The sequence below is a fragment of the Zymoseptoria tritici genome, chromosome 20 (assembly GCF_000219625.1).
Source record: "Zymoseptoria tritici IPO323 chromosome 20, whole genome shotgun sequence".
NCBI classification, from domain to species: Eukaryota; Fungi; Ascomycota; class Dothideomycetes; order Mycosphaerellales; family Mycosphaerellaceae; genus Zymoseptoria; species Zymoseptoria tritici.
In genome coordinates this window covers 4,272-29,231 of record NC_018199.1, presented here as the reverse complement: position 1 = coordinate 29,231, position 24,960 = coordinate 4,272, and the positions used below count along the sequence as shown (strand labels likewise).

The 24,960-nt window shown below is 52.1% G+C and overlaps 4 protein-coding genes across 4 annotated transcripts; 1 reads left to right on the top strand and 3 right to left on the bottom strand.

The window, feature by feature from the left end:
• Nucleotides 1-218: 218 nt before the first annotated feature.
• On the bottom strand, nucleotides 219-1,263 carry MYCGRDRAFT_97998 (uncharacterized protein; the record flags this gene model as incomplete). Its single annotated transcript, XM_003846864.1, has 3 exons — nucleotides 219-489; nucleotides 1,010-1,197; nucleotides 1,261-1,263. The coding sequence occupies 3 exons, from the start codon at nucleotides 1,261-1,263 to the stop codon at nucleotides 219-221; spliced, it is 462 nt and encodes a 153-aa protein (XP_003846912.1).
• A 2,892-nt stretch (nucleotides 1,264-4,155) lies between these two features.
• Nucleotides 4,156-4,389, top strand: MYCGRDRAFT_51788 (uncharacterized protein; the record flags this gene model as incomplete). Its single annotated transcript, XM_003846940.1, has 1 exon — nucleotides 4,156-4,389. A coding segment is annotated over one exon (234 nt), but the record flags the coding sequence as incomplete, so codon positions are not given.
• A 5,079-nt stretch (nucleotides 4,390-9,468) lies between these two features.
• On the bottom strand, nucleotides 9,469-10,197 carry MYCGRDRAFT_97996 (uncharacterized protein; the record flags this gene model as incomplete). Its single annotated transcript, XM_003846863.1, has 2 exons — nucleotides 9,469-9,709; nucleotides 9,956-10,197. 2 exons carry the CDS (start codon nucleotides 10,195-10,197, stop codon nucleotides 9,469-9,471), a joined length of 483 nt encoding a protein of 160 aa, XP_003846911.1.
• A 746-nt stretch (nucleotides 10,198-10,943) lies between these two features.
• On the bottom strand, nucleotides 10,944-11,644 carry MYCGRDRAFT_97995 (uncharacterized protein; the record flags this gene model as incomplete). The annotated part of the gene is made up of 2 exons (XM_003846862.1): nucleotides 10,944-11,057; nucleotides 11,303-11,644. The coding sequence occupies 2 exons, from the start codon at nucleotides 11,642-11,644 to the stop codon at nucleotides 10,944-10,946; spliced, it is 456 nt and encodes a 151-aa protein (XP_003846910.1).
• Nucleotides 11,645-24,960: the final 13,316 nt, after the last annotated feature.

Genomic DNA, 24,960 nt, shown 5'->3' with positions numbered 1-24,960 from the left:
GAGCATAGAACCCGTTCTTTTTCTTCTGTCGTCAGAAATGATCTCCCCACGAATCGGGCGAAGACCTCGGAGCCGGAGTTGAAGATGTTCAGGTCGGGGAGGAGACGATCGTACGCGGTGCCAGTAACGTTGTTCACGACCAGTGAGACGTGGTCCTTTGACGCTCGCACTTCAGAAATGTCGTCATTCTGATCTTCCACTCCGGGAACAGGAGTTCGTCATTGTCCTTCGCCTTTCCTGGGTGGCGCTTTGTGAGGGTTGTGTCGACGGCGGCTGCGGCGCACGCGAAAGTTGTCGTCGCTGGAATCGTCGGCGGATGACAGCACCACAGGGGATTGCGCGGCCGGTGCCGGTTCAATAAACGTGACTCGAGTGCGTCTCGGAACAGCCGCCGGGGTGTGTCCGGTGTTCTCGGACTGGCGCATGTTGCGCGCGAACTTCTCGGCGTAGGGAGTATCTTTGCGTGAGTGGGACTCGTGTCGGAACGTGCTGGCGCACGAACGGGTTAGTCTGCTCGATTTCGGTGTTGAACTCGTCGTTGGAGTCATCCTCGGCGGCGAGCATGGTCGAGATCTCAGCATTGATCGGCTCGTCCGCTGGCTACGGCGATACGAGCGTCGTCCTGTTGACCGGTACGGAAGGTGAGCCCAAGCTACCCAAGCACCTTGAGCGCAAGAAAGGCACCACCTTCGCTCTTTGAACACCTCCTCCAATCTACCAGGTGCGCAAATGACATTCTCTCGTCCTCATCGCTAAATAAGAGTCTCTCTCATCCTTATTCACTATGCCCGAGTGACATTCCCTCGTGTCCTCACCCACCATGGCCGAATGAAATTTATTCCCTTCTCTCCTCACCCACCATACCCAAATGACATTCTCTTCTCTCCTTATCCACCGTATGCCGGGATGGCACGTACCGCCAAGAATCACCATTCCGGAAGCAAAGGGAAATCGATAGCCCTCGGCACCTCCCTCTTCACCATGGCTCTGACAGAAGTCCGCAACATACCTTACGCCGGCCGAGATGTCCTTACTGTCCAGCCGCTCCCTGCATGCACCGTCATCCTCCACAGCGGCATTCCAGCATACCACAACGATTCGCTCGGTTTCCTTCTCGTGTCGGATCTCGGCGTTGTCCAGAGCATTCAACCACTTGTACGGGTAGTCTTGTAGGCGCTTCAGAAGGTTATCCTTGTCCTTGATGCCCGTCAAGTGTGAGACGTTGTGTCAATGTCTGCCTGCGCCGACTCCGCTCTTGACCATGTCGAAGGGAACGGTTAACCTGAGGTCCAGCGTCATATCGTTGCTGTACTGTTCGCGGCCGGTGGATCCGTGGTCAACTTGGAGTTCGACTCGTCCTTGTCGGACTTGAGTGAGTTCGTAATCGATTTGCGCAGAACCGCCTTGAGTGTGACTGTCTGTAGAACGGTTGCTGTGGGCGGACTTCGTCGGACTCACCGTGGGTCTTGTGCGCCGTCGCACTGGCGTCCCTACCTATTCTGCTGTCTTTTGTCTGTTGTAAGAAAGTGTCGTCAATCCTCGATTGACTCAATGAAGTCTTCGGAACCACTCATGTCGGAGCGCTGGAGATTATCTGTTCACGCGTCTCAGTGTGGGCTAGCTTTGGCCAATTTCGGCCAATTTCGGCCTAAGTGCAGGCGCCTGTATGCTGACAACAACATCTTGGCCCAGGGCACTTCAATCAAAACAAGATGAATCCTCTCAGTCCGGAACGACTTTGTAGCATTTCTGACATGTCCTCGGTCCTCGGTCGTCGATCGAGCACAGACCGTGTCTTCAGGCGTCCTCCGAGCCCACCCGAAACGGGTCTGTGCCATTTAAGGTCCAGTTCCGTTGAATCCGCCGAGCTTAACCAGACATCATCTCTTGACCAGACATCATCAAAACCGGCTACACGTTTGCCAGGCTTGGATGGAAGAGACCGCAGCTGAACTTCCGATAGAGATGATCGATCTGGGGAGTCAGGGTGACGATCGCTCAAGCGGCCGGAACGGCGAACAGGCGTGTGGTTGGTTTGAACAATGTCCGAAATGGGACTCAAGGACGAATCTCCAACCCTCAGAACGTACGAAGTCAAGGAGATTGATAGCGGCCGATTTGGATCGCCGCCTGACTTGACGCCGGAACACGGGACCGGACGCACGACCGGGTATGGAGCAGGAGAACCAAGCTCGTATCGGATATTCGCATTCCTCCCGTACAGGAATTACAGCTAACATCTTCTTCATCCTCCTCTCAATCTGCCTCTCCCGCCTCGTTCCTCCTTCTCCTCCTAACCCACTATCACAAACGTCTCACCGAATCCTCCCTACTGCTACCAATCACACCCCAGACGCTTTGTAACCCACCGGAATCGCGAAATGAAACTTCAGTCCTCACTTCTTGGCGTGTATAAAGATAGTGATCGTAAGTCAGTGAAGCATGCCGCATTTTTGCGAGCTTGCGGAAAGGAGGAAGAGGGTGGTGGCGCTTCCGGAGTATGGGCATATCCGATGCCGAGTTGGGTCATAAAGGAGAGCAGCCCAACCGTGACTATGATGCTTCAGGCAAGACAAAGGCGCAGAAACAGATGTGACCTCAGCTGGCCGTGGGCGAATTGAGTCGCCTGCGGGATCGTTAGCGAAGTCGCCGCCGAAGGAGCCGATGTCGCCGTTCGCGGAGAAGTCGACTACGCTGGCCGAATCGTGAGCCTTTCCTCGAATGGCTTTGTAGCTGGTGTCGGATCGAGAGCTCTGCTAAGAGAGGCTGCCAACGTCGATCTTCGGGAAAGAGAACGGGCTTAGCTGATGCGGTTTAACTTGCGGCTGGACATTCCAGGATTTCTGCATGGTCGACGACTGGATTTGGGCGTGGCGTCGGCGCTGGAATCCTGCTACGTCGTGTTGCCCCTATTCTTTCTCCAGTAGTCGCGCTAAACTTTCTCCTGACTGTTCCTTCTTGCACAACGTTTCACTGGTTGACCTCTCTCCAAACTTACGCTACCCTTTTCCCGATCGTACCCCTTCCTCCAAACTCACTCTGAGCTAATACAAGCAGGAAAATTTACCACCCTCCTCCGCCACGCCACCACCGATTCAAGCAGCTTTCATCATCCGATACACATGTCACAATTTCATCCGCGAAAAACCACATCTAGCACCCTTTTGCCGGACGGCCTCCTAGCGTTCCACCCAAGAACGGCCGAGCGCAGCGTGGGCTTGGTGGAGGGCTCGTACACAATGTGTTAGTGAGTTTTTCCAGGAGGAAGACTTGATTTTGACATTGTAATAACGGCGATGAGCCTGAGGTTGTTGTCCGACAACAGGGGTTTACGGAGAGGAGCAAGTGCAGGCGCTATTGCGGAAGCACAATGGGGCGGGAGGACGGGGTTCAAAAGGTCAAGCGGGAAACGTTGATGACGAAGGAGAGGGAGGGGAATCGTGCCTTCCGCCTTGCATACAGGCGTGGGAGGTATGCGGATCAAGGAGTTGTTGGAGCAGGTCGTAGAGGAAAGGTGGAGTATAGAAAGGGCTGGAATCTTTTGGCAGCGCCGCGCCAGGTACGGAGGGTGGGACGGTAGTGTTGGCAGTGTGATAGTTCGGATGACTAGCTGGACTGGCTTAATTAACTCGCTCGAGTTCTTTTTTTTTTTTTGCGGCGTGCGTTCTGGCGGTGGAGGTGCAAGTCTGATAGGCGAGGAGAAGGAGAAAGAGGAAACGGTTTGGCGGGAGAGCTGTTGTATTTTTGGTTGCAGATCCTGTCCGAAGAGAAGAAGCCAAACCACGACCACGACCGAGATTTTGATGACTATAGTTATAGTAGCTAGAGAACTCTGCAAACGATCCGACTGCATATGCCGCGGTCGACTGTGAGCCTAGTACAGCGAGATATAAGCACGACAAGGATGCTGGGGAAACGAGGCCAACGTTTTACACTGTGGAACACCAAGCATGGTTTAATGGTTTGGAAAGACTAAACTGGTTCTGGAACATACGAAGCTGAAAATTAGTCGAGGGGCCTTGTTCGCGCAAGGCGTTCGCGAAGACGGAAGTTCGATCATGCTGAAAACGACAACAACAACACCCCAGTTCCACTCCAGCCTAAGATGCTGCGTTGTGTGCTCTTCTGCAACCAAGCAGCACTACAGTGGTCGAAGCCGTCGCTATTCATCGCGGAGACTCCAACGTGAAGGGCACCGTGACCTTCGAACGGACCTCCGGTAAAGCGGCGAGAGCACCATCACATGAGACATCACTGGCAATAATCCCAACACCGAGCGCGATGATCCACGCCTTTGGTGACAACACCAACGGATGCACCGGCGCTGGTCCTCACTTCAACGCATCGTACCTCGCATGGTGTCTCCGATCCAAGCAGCGATGCCAATGACACCATAAGCCGACCCAAATCTAGCGTGACCTGTTTTCTTGCTCTTCTCGTTGACGACGACGGGGCGGCTAAGCACGCTCTCAGGTCCGATCAGCTCCTGAATAAAGCAGAGATGGGGGTGTTGAATGTCGAAACTTCACCTTACACGGTTTCAGTCCACGCACTGTTCTTGGTCGCGCTGTCTGATGTTCAGCACTCCTGCATCCATCCAAGGCTCTGGAAGGTCATCGGGCATGCCTCGTACCTGTCACCTCGCTCGGTGCACGAGTGTGGTTCAATCGTATCCAATGGCGCTGGCCGGCTATGCGTTCGTTGCAAGTGTAGCAGAGGCATACCAGTGCCTTATCCTGGAGGCGAACGAGATGATCATGGGAACCGAGTTGGTGTTTGATTGTCCATCTCCCGCATTCGTTCATCGGTATGGTCGTTCCAGAAACTGCCACCCGCAGATGTTCGCCCTCGACCAGCTCGTCTGTTAGGTTCATGGCTTTCTGAATCGATGGCAAGAGGTCTTTCATGGAGCAGCTCTCGTCGACGATGTTGGCCAAACTTTTTGCTATACTACCTGGTCTGTCTCCGAGTATATCTGCACTGCGAGATATTCTATCAGTCCAATCTCCACAGCAGACAGACACACCCTCAAATAGTAAGCACGGCTCTCATACACGCAAGACATCGCCGTCTGGTATCCAAAGCCTTCGTGGATGTGCACCACTCCTCAACGGAGTCGGTAGCCTAGCCTTCCTCGGCGAATCGCGAACTCTCTTCGTCCTTGAACCTCATGGCGGGCTTGACGAAAATCGAGTAGCCCAGTTAGAATCGAGTAGAAGAGACATGCTGTTATAGTATAACGATCGAACCTGGTCGAGTAGTAGAAAGCTCTGTGATCTGACACACCCAAATGCCATCTCTATAGGACCAACATTTATACCACTGCAGCCGGATCTCTCCTGCATGCTACCATCGTCCATGCTGCATGCGAATTTTGCCAAGAGACTGCTCCCCTCCCGGCCAGGTAGCGTTTGTCCTAGAACATGGGACAAGTGTTAGCTTAGTATGTTTACTCTGGACGCCTCTCTCTTCCGGGTCGTTTGCCTCCTAAGACGTCTTTAAACTGCAGCAAATGTCTCCACGACTTCTTCGTCGCAGGAATGACTTTACATCCAAAACAGACAGCACAGCGAACATGCCTCGGTCAATGCCTCGGTTACCTTCCCTCAAAGACTGCCATTGTTCGATTCGTGAATGCTATCGTATGTCTTTTGGACCTGCATATAAATTGCTCCCAGCAAAAGCTGCGGCACTTGCGAGCGTGTGTCTTGGACCAACAAGACATAGAAACCAGCTTGGTACTTTTGCGTCTCTCATTCACACCTCAAGGTTCATCTATGCACGACCCAGGCCAAAGTATGGACTCTGCGGTGACATCCAATCTCAAGCCAACCAGGCCTGATATACTTGTATGTCACTTCCCTTCCTCCCGAAGATGCTCGCTCTGCTCGAATGGACATATCCTACGGATGGCTTTGCTTTGGTCGTTTATGGGCGGCTGTCGGACCATCATGTTTACGAAACTGCCGCCTCTTGCGCGATGGTGGCGTACGCTGCGACGAAGGCCGCGCATCCCATCCAATTTCGTCCGAGTGCACGAGTTAACGGGGTACTGGACGTCTGGATCTCTCCTCGGCTCGTAGGTGGTGCTCTTCCCAGCTGATTTCACACGAGTCCGAGTCTATCAACATTTGGGTATCCTTCGACATTGACTTCTTCACGCCTCCTGCTTTTGCGACCACGCTTGTGTTCACATCTGGCAAGCCTCCCTCCGCTTGCAATTCGTTAGAAACTCTGCTTTCTCGCGCGGCGCGGCGCTCGCGCGCGCGCTCGCTTTCCACGTCTGCTTGCTTAGTATAATTGCATAGATTGCATATAGTCGCCTTTTCCGTTAAGCCCGTCTGGAATTGTGTCCGCTCCGTGTCGTATGCGCCGTAAATGCACCATTTCATCTCCTTACCCCAATTGTTGCGTTTGCACCATTAGCATACCGTAACTTCTTCGTATGACCACATCTTTCTAGGAACATCGCACTGCGTGCATATAAAATATAGTTGTGCAGGTCTTGGTCTTGTGCAGGGTCCATAGCATACGCCGTCTGGGTGGACAGTGTACCTACGCTTATGCTTCATAACTTGCTACGAGCTCCTAGACTTCTCGGGATCGCCGAGGAATGCTCGTTGGAGAGATGATGCGGCGGGATGGAGTCGATGCAGTGTTGCGGCGGCACGAGAAAGGGAGGGATCGGTGGCGCGGCGAGCCGACTAGAGCTAAGAGGGCGTTGACGGCGGAGAAGAGTAATAGATGCGCGGTGCCTGTCGTGCTGGAGCCGCTTAGCGTTAATGAGAGTAATGTGCGTAATGATGAGGGTGATAGTAAGCGCTCTTCGATGAGTGATCGGTCCTGGGTTGTGGGCGATAGCCGACTAGAGCTGAGAGGGCGTTTACGACGGAGAAGAGTGATCGATGCGCGGTAAGGATGGGTTTGCGGGTTCGGCGGTAGAATCGAGCCTTAGTAAAGAGCTTAGGCGAAATCTATTGGCTTGCGGAAGGAGTGACGGACGCCGAGCGTGCGAGTAGTGCTCGCTACGTTGGGAAGGCATCGTCGTCTCCACACTGTTAATTAGTCTCAGGCTCCGCGCTTCTATTACGCTCTTAACGCCGTTCTCCTTACGGTACCGCTCGTCGCAAGTCTTGAAAGGCGTGTTGCGACGGCCGGAACGGTACCGTACCTTAGTACCCATCGAGCGTTGTTGTTGAAGAATGGTTGTTGGGGAGAGTGTCGAAGGAGTGTTCTGCGAGTGGTGGCTAAGCGCCCGACTAGGCATGTTTGCGAGTGCGGAACGAGTGGTGTACGATGTTCGAGAAGTTAATGTTAATATTCGTGAGGAGCTGGTGAAAAGTCAGCTTCGGAAAACATTATAAACAACATGCGGGAGCTTGCCGAAGGGATAACGCTCTCACCCCCTCCCTCGTTGCTAAGGAAGGTGGAAGATGTTAATGTTAATTATGTGTTCCCTGTGCGACTGAAGCAAAGGGATATACCACGACAACGACGGCGATGACGCAATAAGTCATCGGACGCCCGCACGCATGTGCTGCGCATGTGCTGCGTTCACGGGGCGTAGTGATCACGAAGTGAGCCAACTCGTGACTCTTTAGCGCATTGGGGACTAATGCTTGTGAGGAGAGGAGGCAATTGTAACAGCATTGCCAAGGCTCAAGTGAGGGATCATTGGATCCGCACCATGTGGGGTCGGTCAGTCGGGCGGAGAATCTTCCCCAGGTCTGGAACGCAGCATCCCATTCTGTGCTCCGAAGACTCCGAGGCTCGATATGTTAAAGAATATAAAATTGCGTAACGGGGTATGTTAGTAACTAAATCTTAATCTACGGCGGCTAGATTACTAGCTACAAAGATTAACTATAAAACCCTACTTAACTTCGCCTTCCGTCTAAACGGACGCCGCCAGCCTTCCCTCGGATCCCTTGGCCTGCATTGCCTCCATGACCTGCTCGTCACGCTGCACCATCAAACACCAGCCACAACGCTTCTTTCCAGCGTGTATGCTCGGTCAATCCGCCTGCAGCTCCCCACCTTCGATCCCGTCTCTCGGCTCTTCTCGATCGAACTACCACTTTCTCCCTCCATTCGCACGCGGATATCTCGACGCCATCGGCTCCCTCTGCATTCAAGCCGGCTTCCGCGGCGACACTGTGTCTCTCAGCCGTGCCAATTGGCCGGTGTTGTGCGAGCCATGCTACTGAAGAAGTGGAAGAATATGTGGTTCGTGGTTCGCAGGCCAGTGTGGTGTCGATCAAATGATTCGGTGGAAGTGACTGCCAGTGTGCTCGAATTGTCGATCTGGATCAAGACTCTGAAATTCACTGAATCGTGCTGTGTGATTGGCTGGTGCAGAGCGACACGTTCCGGCCGACGAGATGAGTGCGTTGATGCGTGCTGGGGAGTGCCGATTGATGGTCCTTTGGAAGATTGATGCCCGGTGTTAGGGTTCTTGAGTGGGAGCCAATCCTTCAATTGCTGTCTGTTAAGCTGTCGGTCTCGGTTTGCCTGCATGTCTGCGGTGTATAGTATCTCCGGTTTGCTGTCTATCCGGCTGCCGAAAAACGTGGTGTTGGCACCCGCGAAGTAATGGTTGAGGATGTGTTGGAAAGAGCTCATTTGGTCTCCTCTCAATGACGGCGAAAGAGTGTTTCTTGCTCTCGTCCTCTCTACCAATTCCCTCCCGCTTCTCAGAAACTCACCACTCCCGCTTCTCCCAAGATCCACACACGGATCACAATGGCTGGTCAGACCACAAAGGATGCAAAAGGGGAAAAACCGAAACCAGTCCTCCCAACGCGCAAAACTTACGTCCTGAGGAGAAGCGTTGCGGATACAGTATAGCGATAAGCACGCTGATGATGATGATGTCCGAGGACGGGTAGGAGACCGTCGGTCGTAGGGTTCCCGGCTCCAGTTGAGGAAAGTGGTGGTGGTAGTAGTCGGAGTAGTAGACTAGCTGGTGTCGGTGGCGGTGGTCGGTGGTCGGCGGCTGGCTTGGAGACTCCCAAAGTTTGAAAGCAGTACCTGTATCTTAACCCCCCTCAAGCCTAGAAAGCGCGACTGGCTGTAGTCTAGCTACACTTCCCGAGGCAAGGGACAACGAGTCTAGAGAGGGAGAAAGAAGTGCTTCTCCGGAGATGGGTAACTTGTCGTAATTTGCTAGGAGGGGAAGCGCCGTCTCGGTGGAAAACAGAGGCGAATAGGCAGGGCGGTAGTCGATCGTGTGTCGTACGGAGGACAAGGAGCTGTGCTCTCGCGGTATCTCTTCCGAAGGGCAATGTTAATGGCGTTGGGCACGTCGGCGGGAGAGCTTCCGGCCGTGGCGAGGGTATCGAAGGGCGGCCAGTTGATGGCGTTGGGCACGTTGGCAGCAGAGCTTGGGGTTTTAAAGGGTAGTTCCGGATAGTAAGGCGACAAAGCTTCTCAAAAGCACGCTTGCACGGAGGTGCAATCGGGGATGGTTCAAGCATAGGCGTGGTTCGGGTCAAGGTGGTGTCCGGAGGCGCCAGGCCGTCGAGGGTTTGGAATCTTGGAGAGGTTGAAGTTTGAGTAGGCTCGAACGGTTCTTGGCGACGGTGATCGGAGAAGGAGGTCGATCTCTGCCAGGTGTTTTGTCTTGCACGGCGGGATTGTTGTCATAGTCGTGGGCGCAAAAGTAGATGTGCAGACTGCGGAGGTGCAGCCGGTCTTGAGAAACTGTGCGCTATGACGAGATTCGGGTGTGGTTTGTTGTGAACCGGGATTGAGTTGCGCATGATTTCACCTGATTGAAACCTTGTAACATGTACTTCGATTTCCCTCGAGACTAGAGGTACGGCGGGTGCGGTCTCAAAGGGTCGCAAAAGGAAGACGGGATGCTCCATGGGATCGTGCTGCGCGGGTCAAGTTAGCTGAAGCCAGCGGCCAGCCTCACAGAAGAACATCCACATGACGCAATGGCAAGACGTACCGGATCGCCGACCATGCTGGATCAACTTGTCGTAGGTGGTGATCCGCGCAGCCTGCGCCTCCAATGAATATCAGGTACGCGCTGGTACCGAGATCTGGGTCCATCGTCTGCTGCTGTACGAACACGAGGCTGCCGAGAAGATGTGGTATGTCCGGTTTCGTGGCCAGTTGCCTTGTACATCTCAGTCCTGGCTCTGTGGACCTTGACACGCATCTTCCTCCGGGGATTGTGAAGGCGTCCATGACGACTTTTGATCAAGTGATTGGTCGAGGGACTAGAACTAATGACGATTTGTAAGAGAGAGACCGGACCTCTATTCCCGTTAGCACTCGCCAGCTATTGCTAGCTACCGATACTTCAACACAAAAAGGTCCGAACCTCCAGTCTGCTTGTTTAGACTCTTTAATGCCGCTGTGCTAGCTTCTCTAACCTCCGGCGTCCACTTGATCGATCTTCGTCTGCCAGTCGTGGAAGTGTTGCGGTGCGCCAGCTGAGGGTTCGTATCGGACGTGGTGTCGAAGACGCACAATGTGCGCAGCGACTGGATCGGCAGCGTCGACACACCAAGGTAAGATGAGTTGTGCAAGCCGGCAGCGAGAGGAATTTTGGGCGCGGCGGTGAAGGCTTCATTGAAAGCAACTGTGGTGGTGGATTGATCGACACAGGGTGTCGAGTGGGTGATGAGGTAGGGACAGACTTCTTCTTCTCAGCGCGGACTTGGTCGAGGTTGATGATGGTTTCGTTGATGAAGTTGTCGTTGTTTTACGCAGGTTCTGTGATCTAATTTGTCGACGCGTGGTCATCGTAGCTGTAGCCCAGTTGCGGAGGCTTGGTGAAAGACAATTCGATTCGTGAGCGGCCAGGGTAGGGTACGCAGGATTGAGCGAAGACAGCTGTCGGCCATTGGCCATTCCCGTGTCATCCTGACATTCCTATTCCCTTCGTGGTCAAATCTCGCTCCAGCTCGCTCATCAGGCCAGACGGAGGGTCAAGCCGGCTGGCAGTTCAGCAATGTGCTCTTTCCCGTGCCGAAGACGGAGATGATGTGGTGATTGAGACCGGCTCGCATGACATTCTCCAGTCCTGGGGAAACAATGACGACCTGGACGCCGCGTTCAGAGTTCTTTCGGATGGCCAGTCACTTGCCGGGTGCCCGCGCTCGGTCGGGAGTTACTTTCAAAAGCAAAGGTTCACCGACGGGAAAGCCAAGCATCGGACCTTAGTCCGGATGATGCCTCAGGCACGCCAGTCTTGAGCGACTATCGCGGGATGATGGCGATCTGACGGTGTCGAAGGTTGGTCTTGACGGATGCTTGTGGTTCAGTGTCGTGGTAGCCCCCAGCTTACGTCGACTTCCTCGTCCTCCTCATTGGCGTTCTCCACGATAGCGCTTTGTGGCCTTCTCCTCGACGGCGCTTCTCGATCTCCTCCTCGAACACTTCTGCAGCCTTGTGCTTCAATCTGCGAATATCCTTGAAGTTCATCGTTGTCTTGCGTAGAGCATTCATCTTCTCCGTCTCCTTCTCCTTCTGTAGATGTCCCACCTCGAGCACTTCTGCGGCCTTGCGCTTCGATCTTGTGGATGTTCTTGGATGCCATGGCCGATTCCACCACTCTCATTAGGACCTGCCCAGTGCGCGCAAGGATTCCGCACAGAGCGTGGCCAAGTCCTTTGAACGCCTGCTGCATCGCGCCCTGCAGCTCGTTCCCAAATGATTGCGTCGAGTTGATTTTGGCGAGCTCCAGGTTTTGGCGGATGCATTGGCGTTTCACTTTGTCAAATTAGCAGCCCGGTCTTTGTTTCCATGGCTTTGATCTCGTCGAGGCGGATCCAGCCTTGCTGTGGATGTCCAGGGAGGTGATGGAAGAATGGGCGTGGTCGCGGGCGGAGGCGTGAATTCTCAAGGTAGGAACCGGAACGGGAACTAGAACTACACACCAGCTTCAGTTGCCGCGCGGCGCGCCTGTCAACGTCATCCTGTCTTCTCGGCGGTCTTGATTGACGGGGCTGGTGGGTGGGCGAGTCGGTAAAACCGTTTGCGAGAGCGGAGCGGTCGTGGCTCGGGCGAGTACAACGATCCTGCTGGCTCTGGCGGCGAGGCGTTGTGGAGCTCAGTGTTTAATCCCTCCACTCCACTGTGTGTCCGTTCAGCTGCAATGACCGCTCTCGTCGTGTTCCTCGCACCTTTTTCTTTTGAGCCATGTAGATGGGCTTGCGACGTCGGGTGACAACGTCACGTCAAGGATGGTATCTGCGCAGACGGCGAGGCGAAAGGCGAGGTGTGGGAAGAGCAGGGATCCTCGACGTCGACGATTGCGAGCGATGGTGGCGACCAATAGGCGATGCTGCAGAGGTCGATCGAATGCGCGGAGGTAGAGCGGAAGTACGCGGAGGTTGACAGGACTGCGGAGGTGCGATGGTGAGGAGGGCGAGCAAAGATGTGCAGATCGGGCTATACCCTGGCGCGGAAATTGGGGTATGCCTGCTGCAAGACTCGTGCCGTGCAATGAAAGTTGTGCCGTGCTGTTGAAGTGGTGCAATGCTGCGAGGTACCATGCTGCAGTGATTATGTGGTAGTCGAGGAGTGTTGAAGTGCTTCGAAGTATGGTTACGAGTAAGGTCGAGGGTGTGGATGGACGTGGATATAGGGGTGATTCGTGCCTAAGGCAAGCTGCTAGAATCTAGGCAAAAAAAACGACTAGATTCTGGTAGCTGCCGCCGCATCCGTCCAGTTACCAATCCTTTACTAACACTCACTTTCTGCCCACCTTTTCTTGGACCTCTCGTCGCCTCGATGTCACGTCGTGTCAATATGTACCACAAACCTGAGTATGATCAAATTATGGAGGCAGTACGTGTGATGGAACAACTCCAGAGATGTGCACGCCGGGTGACGGTGACTTGGTGATTTGGCGAGTGTCGAGGTCGGCGGATGTCCATCACATAATCCACCATGTCCGTCTCTCTATCAAAGAATGAGTTCCTCAGCGACCATCTTCAGAGCACACTCTTCAGTCCACCTGACCGTCAAGCTCCCATGAAGGACGTCTTCCAGCTCAAAAAGAACTGTCTGGTAGGCGACGGCCGGAATTCACCAAACAACAACCTCCCGGGACAAGTGCCCACGAGCCAAAGTAGGCAAGGAGGTGTATTGCTGTCCGAACAGCAGCATGGTAGGAAGCGTGGGCTTGTGCGTTCGAATGATGGCAGTGACGAACATGACGAGATAAATGGGAATGGTGACAAGGTGGTGATGTGATGATGCCGTCGTGGCGATGATGTGGTTTGTAGAGCCAAGCAGGTACGTGCTCTATGGGCGATGCATGTATGTTTGGAATCTCGTCTTGAGCTCCCGGCTTTCGAATCCAGGAATCCAGGAGAATGGAAGCTCCCGTTCCTGCTTTCGCATTGCGGACTCGGACCGGGCTCCGCGAGCAATGGAAACCACTTCCAGGCAAGGACCTCGCCATGACGCCTATGATCACCACCACCTGAGGCATAATTCTCTCTCCTCCTCTTTCGATATCCTTAGACAAAAACCCGTCATGGACGACAGCCTTCTCTCATCGTGAGTCCTCGGCCGACGACAGGACTCTCGTCCAACCGCACCACCTTCCGCCGCGTCTGGTAATGGAGTCGGCCTCAGAACAACGAAGTCCAAAGCGACGGCGGCAGTCTCTCATCGGACATGCTAGTCAACAGCAGCCATGCGAACGCAAGCTACACTCCACCGTCAGAGAACAGACCGACACGGCGGCGACGCCAGAAGATGAGAGAATGGGGGACATACAACCATTGATATCACAGCACAAGGCAGAAGGCTGTTGTTCTGAAGAGGGAACAAGGTCAAGGTCTTTGTCGGAATGATCTTGGCAGTTCATGAGGACGACAGTGTCAGCGGCTGGCTCGCAGCAATGGATACAGGATAAACGTGGTCAGGCTGCGAACTTCATTGCACAAGGCAGTGGACGCGTGGGAGGAGAGTCACAAATATGACAAGGTCGAGCATGGCGAGAAACGTGGTCAATGTGTTGACGCGGAGAAGAGTGGCCACCATGTGAGGCGCATTGGACACCATCCAGACTTGGCAGTTCATCTACATGATGGACACGACTTGACTAACGCAGATTTTGATATCAGGCTCGGACCTCACACCCTGCTCGCGGATACCGCAGTCCTTTACTTCCTCCCAACCAGCCCATTTACACGACAAACGACCGCGTCGCCACCTTGATCAACAGCGACTGCCAGCTTCGTTACATTTCCCGCCGCAATCCACCCTCTACCTACAAACGCACCACCCGAAGCAGCGCGAGGCTTGCTCTCGATGACCACGATGTCCTGTGTAGCGGCCTCTGGCATATCCACCCAGTCCGACCTCACTACAGGCACTTACGAACTCCAGCGTCAGGGCACCGAGTTCCCGCCAGACCCCGCTTAGAGCACCCAGATCTCCCATCCGAGGACGAATTCAACGCCAAACTCGCCCTTCACTTCAAGGCATCGGGAGTGATGTACACCTGCACTAAGAGCTCAGAGCTCAGAGCTCGACGGGTACAAAACACAAGAGGCGACGCCGACGTGTTGAACAAGGATCCAAACAGGGAAACCATGACTATGGATGGGAGGAGATACTCGCAGCATGTTTCAGAATGTGGTCAAAAGTTACTCACACTCGTGGCATCGGTCCGCCTCTGATCCTACTCTTCCGGGTTGTTGACAATTGAGGTTAAGGCAAGCTTTTCGATCAGTGGTGACATGCCGATGCAATGTAGAAGATAGAGACCTAGCACGACTAGGTCATGTTCGAGATTCAAGGACTCTTACACTACATCGATGTTGCTTTCAGCGATACTAGATGCAACGTGCTTACTCGCGCCATTCCTCTTGCGTCCCTACAGCTTTTCACTCCGACCATCATTGACAAATGCCTCCAAGCCAGCGAACCACCCGTTCCGCCACCGCGAGGCTCATTGCCGACGACGACGATAGCACTTCCGTAGAGTCTACCTTATCGATACCCGCGACCCGCAAGTGCAAGGCCGCCGCCGAGCCTCCTCCTTAGTCGGCGCGACGACCAGCGTAAGAACAAGCGAGCGAAAGCAACGGAATCCAACATAATACCTACACCCACTACCTCTAGCAGCAAGACCGTCTTTTGCATCCGAGTTCCATAGCTAGTAATCCGGGCCAGATGAGATTTCGCCGCCGCCAGTCCTAGCTAAGGACTTGCTTCCGACTGTTAAGTGATCGACGAGGAGGGAGAAGGGGGACAGGACATTGAAAAGCGGGATAAGACGGTCGTCGATACTCGGAGATGTTAGCAAGGACACATAGCACGCCATCCGCAAGCTACTATCGGAGCCAGGCGCATCGGAAGAGCAGAAGCTTCTCCGGAAAGCGATCTATGCCTATCAACAGAACTTCAACGGGCTGTTAGAGCGGACGAAGTCGATTGAATTATACGTCAACAACACTAGAAACATACGGAAGTGCATCGACACCTTCTTAGCTCGAGCCTCCGTCTCTCGTAAGGTATAGTCTTTGCAGGACCAAATTGCCTCCAGCCGAACCTTAGAGGACGAGCATGTGCCGGGCAGCGAGGGTCACAAACTAGCAAGCGGATACCTCCTCTTACTAGAAGTGAAACTTGTAAAACTACAATCTGCGTCAATCATGCCGCATCTAAAGACGTAGGGAGACTCGGATAGAGTACGGCCCGGAACTCCCAAAATGTTAAGCGGGACCAAGAGGGTGTGTTTGCGGAAATGGAGACAGCAATCTCCAAAGCTAAGCACTGGATAGGCGAAGTGAAGTAGGACATACGTCCTACGTACTCTGGATGATGATCTACCATTGTTGTTGAACTGTTAGGAAATAGCTACAATCGAGGATTGTACTTCAAATTGTCCGATATCCTGCTTCACAATGTCGAGTGCAGTCCGCGAACAGTCTATTGCGCTCCTCAATCTACGAAATTCCGCCGTACGCTAACGGCGAACTTATCCCAGCTGCGTGCAGCAACATAGAGCGACGATGCCTGTCAAGATCCCACCGGCGCCAAACGATTCTGGCCGTCCGCCGCACAGCTACAAGTCACGCCGAGTTCTGGTCTTTCTCTTGTGCAGTCTCGTGAGAGAGCGCATGCGCCTCACTCTGGGACAGCACGTCGCTTGTCGGAGCATTCTGCTTGCTTTTTTTTTGCCGCCTTCGGAGCTGTTAGAGCCTTCGATTCACTTACGCCCAAGCTATTGCGCCTCATCTCCCCTCTAGCACACTCTCCTACGCTGTAATCACGACCGGGAGCCTACCCCTCTTAGCCTTGATCGCGTCAACCGCAAGCTTACGCGAAGATTCGCGCTGCTTCTTGAACCTCCCCTTGAACTCGATGTTGTTGTGGGTCCCATCGGCCTTCTGCACAAGGTCAGGGGAGACGGATTGACGGCAAGAAGGCAGTTGACACCCTTATGCTCGCTGCTAACAAACAATGCAATAATTGCTAGACGACTGGATAGAGCACGAGGAGCGTGAGCGAGGACTGTCAAATCGAGGGTAGCGCGGAAGAATCGCTGATGGTTGGTCATGGATGGTAAAGGTGATGAAAAAGGCGGCGCCGGTTCATCTTCGACGATTCGAGCACCAATCAACCTCCTGCACATCTCTAATCACAGGTACGACATCTCTACGTGACAGCGCTTCTATTGGGATCCTTGAGGCCCTTTTCGAGCTCTACATGGCATCTGCGTCCTCGACGCGGAAGACACTTGCCGAAGCAAAAGCGATTGAAGAGCCAGCAGCGGTTCCGGCGACGGCATAGTACATCAAGGCCCAGAACCGGTCTCAGCCACAAACCTATACCGAGTTATCGCTATTACCGTTACAGCCTTTATCTCACTCGCCAACAATCGCAGCGCAGACGATCTTCCGATTACCAACACCGGTGGAATGAGCTACGAGAACTGCAATTCCACCACCAACACATGCAACACGACCGTCTCGGAAAGCCGACCGCTTCGAACACCGAGACCGTCCCGAGAAGCATCGCCTCAAGACTGCCGCGGCCAGCTTCCTTGTCTAAACTCTTTGCCCACGCCATGTCCGCCAATAGTTTTACCTCTATCGGCAACGTCCAAATCCTGCGAAGAGCGATCGGAATCACGATCAGTATCAACCTCGGCAAGAACAACAGCAACCTAACCTCCTTACCGCATGGTGTCCATCATCCGAATCGAGAAAGAAAATGATGGATACATCGTTACATGGACCTCTATGCTCGGAGCACTTCTTCAAGGGGGTGTACCGACTGTGTTCCTGGTTGATATTCAATAGCTGGAGGTCTCACATCGTTCGCTTGCTTGTTTTGTCGGAAAGATGATGACCGAGGCAGTGCCGATAGTAGCGATGAGTCGGGAGATGGGAAGTAGAGGACCGAAGAACAGGACGAGAACAAGAAGAGAGCAGAGGAGGAAGGGTGGTCGAACATGGTGTATGCCGCGATCCGGCAGTCGAGGAAGCCTCAGTTGAAGGATATACCCATCAAAGTCGTCAAACCCTCGACAACCAAGACTTCACCCAAGACATCTCCATTTGCTCGAGATCAGTCTCCTCAGGACGCCACTCCCCAGAAACACCTTTCCTCGGCCACGAGGCAACACCAAAAGGATACCCCTCCAGCTACGACGCAACACATCCCAGGACCGCTACCTCCGCCTCCTCCTCGACGACGAGGCTTACCCTCTTGCACCTCCTGCATAGTGATTATGGCATGCATCTTCTTCATCTTCCACTCTCTCTCCTTGTGCCACCTCGCCGCCGCTAATCACGACTCCGTCGCTTTGGAACCCCTCTCCGAAATCGCCCATCAGGAGTCCGGTTCTCACTGGCCGGCGCGCAGAATAATGGAGGTTGCGGTGGAAATCATCGCGAAGCCACTGAATCGTTTCCCTTCGCGACTCCGTCCACACCTCCCTCATCCTCCACTACAACCCGTGAATTCGCCGCATTGAACTATGGACTCGCACACTCCAACTCTACGCCGCCTTACTTGTCCGCTACCCAGCCTACAGTGCTGTGTCCGATGGGAGGCTTGGATAGGAAAAGCCAGCGGAGGGTACCGGGTGGCCGAGCGCGGCATAGATCTGGTAGAGGGATGGAGCCGATGTATAGGGAGCTTCATTAGGAGGAAGACATGCTTTTTCTCGAAGAGGACGATTGTGATGACGGTGATGATGCTCGCTCATAACGACGTTCAACGACGACGAGACTCGAAGAGGAGCAAAGGCAGGCGCTGTCGCGGAATCACAATGCGCGCGCAGAGCGGCGGTCAAGAAAAGGAGATGGACGTGCCTTCCGCCTTCTGCACGGGCGTCGGAGGCCTTTGAGTGGGCCAAGAGGATTGTGGAGGAGGCCCTGCCGGAGGGGCCGTAGCAAGGCGAGGAGATGGAAGGGGATGGAATTGTCGAAGACAGAAAGGTCGCCAGATGCTTGACCATGTTAAGCTAATGCAGCCAGAGATCGTCAGCAATCTGCGGTTGGAATATAAGTTGCACTACTCCACCTTGCCGACTTCGGGTAGACCAGCCCAATGAAATCGCGAAGCCTCAAGGACACCACGGTCCTCCTTGTAGACAATAATAGCACGCACACGACGATCTTCTTATCCCTTCCTCCCCACTATTATTGTCGACAGGACCGCCACCTTCTTCACCACCGCCGCTAGCCCGCCACCTAACCTTCTCCGCCGTACGTGCTGCGCACGTCTTGCCGCCGCCAGACCGGTTTCCAGACTGCGAGTTAATTAAAAAGGGGGTCCTGTGCAAGGACGGCTGCGGGAGTGGGATTAACGGTTGTGTCTAATACTTACCAGATAGGGACGGTATAGCGAAGACACGCCTAGGAGCAGCGTTAGCGGCTTTGTTGAAGAGGCCGAATTTCCGCCCCGGCGGTGGCCCCCAGCGGCAGCTGCTCAAGCGGCGTGTGGCGTGTAGCAGCAACGTGGAAGCCATTTCTGACCGCAAGTTGCTGTTGCGTCGCTGGCTTGTTGCTTGATGACGGCTTCGACGGGCTATGCTGTGGCTCGGAGCAAACTTGGGAGCATGAATCGATGCCATCAATCTATCCGAGTAACCTACCTCCTCTTCAGGCGCTTCGGAATCTTGGAAGGACCAGGGCATACGAGTGCAGGAGCGGATTGCGGTGTATGTAAGCAGCCCTTTGTGAAGCCTCGAACATTCGATCCGGAGTAAAGGGTCTGCAAAGGAGATAGCGAGTGACTCGCCTGGCTGAGGCGCGATAGTGCAGGCGCCGGTCATGGAAGCATCTCTTAAGACACTCTTCTCTTGCTGCGTGACCGAATTGGATCCGCCGCCGCCGGTTTTTTGGCATTAGTTCATGGCCCACTAGTTGGACATCGTAGTCGGTCGTCCTTCCCGCCATGGCCGATCTTTCCAACCCTGCACCTGAAGAAGATGCCATCATGCAAGGAACTGATGATTCTTCGCCTTATGGGCCTTATCAGCATCTGCCCCGCGAGGAAAAGGTTCTGAGCTTTCTGGCGGAGCACCCGACTTTACCCGCGAAGATATGCTATGGCAACAAATGCTCTCCTGCCACATAGGCATGTTAGGATAGATGACGCTCGAGCTTATGCGTCCAATTTCAACCGAGGACGCATCCGACATCGACTTTTACGTCGTCCCAAACGTCCACTGCGTTACTGGTGCAACCTCTGCGCTTGAGAGTGCATGCTAGCGTGTCGAGGAAATGTTCGAGGTCGGACAGAACTGTCGCGTAGGGGCCGGCCGAATGGCGGATTGACTACTATCGTGCTGGCGAGACAACTCAAGACAGCTTAATGCTCCTCCTCGTGTCTGGACACTTGGGCGCCATGGCGTGGGCCGACCGGAATACTGCCGTTAACTTCTTCACCTCCAAGGATGAATGAAACTTGATTGTACTCTAAGGGCGGTCTGCAGAGTCCGGCGGGACAGCGCAGTTGGTCTTCACCCCAGCTGCTCGTTGCTGGAGCACATCTACCATTTCCATTCGTTCCCTCACTCAGATCCTGACTACTCCCATTGGCGTTGTACGCATGTACGATAAGATAGCTTTGGAGGATCGAGCTTTCTCGTAGGCAGCCGACACCCCGGACCCGGTAGGTCGACTCTGTCCTGATACCGCTCGGTATGAGCAGATTTAAGCAAAGTGGGAGCGGCAAGGCTCACAACCTTCGCCCGGCCAGACGACGACACTCGCGTCCCGCTGCGTTAACCTCCGACGCCGCGGTCATTCGACTCTACCGACTGGACCAGCCCTCGACGCTATAGCCACGACCCAGCGCCGCCGCCGCAACCTTGCATCCTTCTCGTAATTCTCGAGACCAACGACATAACCATGCTCGATTCTTCACGAGCGCGGTCAAGCAAGGAATTGCATGATTAAGACGGGGGTGGCGGAGTCGGGCTACAATCCAATACCGGCGACAAGCGTGAAGCCCGTGGAGCGCGAGATCGACACTGTTCTTCCGTCGTGTCGCAAGATTTCGGTGGTGCACGGCTGATGTAGAAGTTGTAATGCAGAGTCAGCCAGTCGAGCGGACCCGGCTGGGCGGAGAGGGAGGGATAGGAGGAGGTGTACGGGTTGACGGCGGACTCAAGACAGAGTTTCTGGATCAGACTTGGTGACTTTATAGTGTTGCTGTGGCTCCGGAAGTTGTGGGACTAGTAGTGTTGTGGAAGGAGTTGTGTTCTAGCTTAGCTTCAACATAGACCAGATGGAGGTGAGAGTGATAAGGAGCAAAGCGCTCAGAGAAGGCCCGGACAAGTGGGAAACTGTGGCGCAGCGAGATCGGCTCGCCCTTCAGGAGAATGACTGGGACGACACAATACCGGACCGTATACAAGTTGGACGACTGGATTATGCAAAGCGAGAGATATGGATATAGAATCGAGACATGCTAGGTTGGGGGGTATGACTGATGTTGCGGAGATGATGTGTGTAAGGATTGGAAGATAGGGACCAATGGAGCTTTAACTTGCTTGTATGATCTATGCGGCGGGCTTCGGTTCCGATCTTGTTACGGGCTGTCCGCGATTGAATACCACGGCGGAAGCTCTGATCCTTCGCCTCGTTACCAGTTTCGCTGCGACATGATTGCTGATATCGCTTCTCCCTGGCAGATCGACGGTGACGAATTGGCGTCAGCTTCACGATTCGTCCTGAACACTACCAGGACCGTCACTATTAGCAGTCCCGTGTTGTTGTGCGAAGCCCTCGGAGCTGCTTGGACTCGAAGGCCAGGCGCCGGGCATGCGCCTGCTGTCGCTGGTCTTGGGCTCGGAACGAGATGGTCGGCGATACGTGCGGCGGCGTTTCGGCGGGGGTGGCACTCCAATAGCAAGACCACTTTCGGGAGAGGTGACATGGATCGTTGTGTCGACTCGCGATGTTGTAGGTGATAACGGCGTTGCAGATGAGACCTTGACTGTCGTTGCGCTCTTAGTGCGAGCCGCAGGATCGAGCTTCGCCCTGTCGCTTCGGCTTCGTGGTTTGCGAGACGGAGCTGCAAAGGTAGACTTGACCGGTCCACGGACGTTAGTGTGACGAGAAGATTGTGTGTTGTTGGTATTCGGCGTTGTAGAATTGAGATCACCGCCGTTGTTGTCGAGTATGCTGGAAGTTCTCTTGCGGGAAAGGGGAAGTGATCCGAGTGCAGGACCAGACCCAAGGCTCCGTGGAAGAGCATCGACAAGGTCGACTGGACCTTTCGAGACATGATCTAAAGAACCATTAGAGGAATTATCCGAAGGGATGTCAATCGGGTGGGACGAGTGACTGCCCTTCGGGTGAGAAGGGGAGGACATGTCTGAACCCATCATTTTCTGCGGGATTGAGCTGGCTGAAGAGTCGAAAGATGATGGAAATAATAGAGATCGTAATGGTGTCGATAATGAGAAGATGGAGCTGATGGAAATTTGCACCTGCATTCACCTGAATGCACCATTGTGTAAAGCAATCTATCGCACATTGTGTAAAGCAATCCGTCGAGGGTTGTGTTTGCTTCCACGCGATCCCAGAAGGTGCGATCCTGAGCGAGACGCTTGGAATGCAAGGCAAGCTGCATTCATCGCGAGCTCATTGCCCGGATTATACAGTGCTGGTGGATCTAAAGAAGATTCGCTTGATAATCGCCGTAGCGAGTTCAAGTCTCCTTGTCTGATTGCAGCTCAACCTCTACAATTGCTTGGTCATGGGTTCCACGCAATATCTTAGAGACCTTCGCTGTACGGTAGCTATGCAGAGCTGAGTATTTGGCCGATGCGGTGGGTTCTCTTGGTGTTGGTACCAGCGGACAGTGTCGCCATACCGGCGTTCCTGCACTGCGGCTCGCGGAGCGCTTAGGGTTAGGGTTAGGGTTAGGGGTTCATTGTACTTGTTTATATAGGCTAGTCTACCTTTGCACCTGATCTGAACCGAAGCCCCATCCAAGCCCTTGCTCCCGGCTCTTTTGGCCGTCTTCAGAGGGGAGGAAACAGACCTACGCTCCCACGTAAAGCGCCTCGCAATGCACGGCACCGCAGCTACTCCCAGCCCAACTACGTTTTACGGTGTCCTTTTTACCATCTCCCGAGTTGACCAAACCGCCAAAAAGAGAGACCACCGATGGGCTAGTCCGCATCCTAACGTAAAATATCGCTCCGGCAATCGCTCACCGTCCATCGTACCTTGGTTTTCCAAACCTCCTAGGTGACGGACGAGGTGTGCGTCTCCTACTTATAGCGTAGCTCGGGTCGACGAAGTCGACCCGAGCGGAGCTATAAGGCGATTTTTCGCGAAGCGACGCGACTTCTCGCGAAGCGACTATTCGTTCGAGAGGTCGTAAGCCCTTCGAGAAGGCTTAGGGGATCTTTCTATAAGCCCTTAAGGCTTATAGATAAAAATACCCTATTTTAGTACTAGAAAATAAGGGTTCCGAGGTTTTATTAGAGGCTCTTAAGTTTCTAGGTATATAGAGTAGGTTTTATAAGATATAAGAGGCTCTAAAGAGTAAGAGAAAACTACTAGCTAGTCGTAGAAAACTCTAGTACTCGCTAGAAAACCTAAAGTACTAGTATATATAGAGACTTAAGGTTTTAATATTCTTCCTAGAGTTTTAAGGGCTTAGGGTATAGTTTTCCTAGATTCTTAAATAGATAAAGAAGCTTAGAAAACCTCTAACTAGTCTATATAAACTCTACTAAAGTTTATAAAACCCTAAGTTTTAGTCCTAAGAAATTTCTTAGTAAAGACGGACTTAGAGTTTTATATTAATCTAGGAGGTTTCTATAGACTAGTGTATAGTTTTAGTAGATTCTTACGTAAATAAGAAAGCTTAGAAAACTATTAGCTAGTCCTAGAAAACTCTATAAAAGAATAGAAAACTTAATATCCGAAATAAAATATAAACGACGGGCCTAGAGTTTTACTTTAAGCCCTAGGGTTTCTATAGACTAAATAATAGTTTTAGGGTATTCTATACTAACCTAGAAAGCCTAGAAAACTATAAGTTAGTCCTAGAAAACTCTAGGAAAGAATAGAAAACTAAAGGTATATCTAGTACTAAGAAATCTAGACTCGAAGTTTTAGTAAAAGCTCTAGAGTTTCTAAAGACTAGCTAGTAGTTTTCTTCTACTCTTTAATAGATTAGGAAGCTTAGAAAACTACTACTTAGTCTTAGAAAACCCGAGGAAGAAATAGAAAACCTAAGGTAGATATAGTACTAGGAAATCTAGACGCGAAGTTTTAGTTAGGCTTAGGAAGTTTTAATAGACTAACTAATAGTTTTCTTATATCCTTTTATATATTAAGAACCTTAGAAAACTATTACTTAAGCTTAAAAAACTCTATAGATAAATAGAAAACCTAGGTTCTACTTAGTACTAAGAAAGTCGGACTCGAGGTTTTAATAGAAGCCCTAGAGTTTCTATAGCTTATATAATAGTTTTCCTACTATTTAGGCTAAATAAGAAAGCCTATAAAACTATTACCTAGTTCTTAGAAACTCTATAAAGAAATAGAAAACCTAAAGTCTCTTAAAGTCTAAAAAAATTATTACTATAGCTAAACTCTAAGTTTTCTAAGAAGCCCTAGAGTTTCTATAGACTAAGTAATAGTTTTCCTATTATTCTAGCCGACTAATAAAGCCTAGAAAACTATTAAATAGTTCCTAAAAACTCTATAAAGAAATTAAAAACTAAGATAGACCTAGTACTAAGAAAGTCGGACCTTAGGTTTTTATTAGATCTCTAGAGTTTCTATTATCTAAGTAGTAGTTTTCCTATCTTTATTACTACTCTAGAAAGGCTAGAAAACTATTAGCTAGTACTAGAAAACTATAAGGAAGAATAGAAAACCTAAGATAGACCTAGTATTAAAAGTATTAGACTTAGGGTTTTTATAAGAGCCTAGAAGTTTTAATAGACTAAGTTATAGTTTTCTTATACTCTTACCTAACTAAGAAAGCCTAGAAAACTATAGCTTAGTCCTAGAAAACTCTTAGAAAGAATATAAAACTATATTAAAAATAGTACTTTAAGAAAAGCTATAGTAGAGAAATAGAATAAAATCCTATAAGATAGCTATATAAAGTAGTCTAGATACCGTTCCCTAAACGCCTAACCTTCTATACTTAATCCCTTATATTAGAATTTAAAAGCTTTATCCCTTTTTAGGCCGTCCGCCTTTTTTACCGCTCTTAATCTTCTTCGGTCTACCTCCTTTCTTTTTAACTATCTCTTTAGCCTCTTCTATATTCTCTTCTACGTCTAGATTATTATTAGAAGATTTCGATTTACTACTATTAGAACTATTTCTATTACTAAAAGACCGCTTAGTAGAAAGCTTCGGTACTAGGGGTTTAGAGCTACTAGGTACTACTAGATTCGATCTTAACTCTAGAGTCTTTATAGGATTCTTAGGGTTCTTTACTCGAGAAGAATTCTTAGATTTAATAGAATTATTAGAGGTA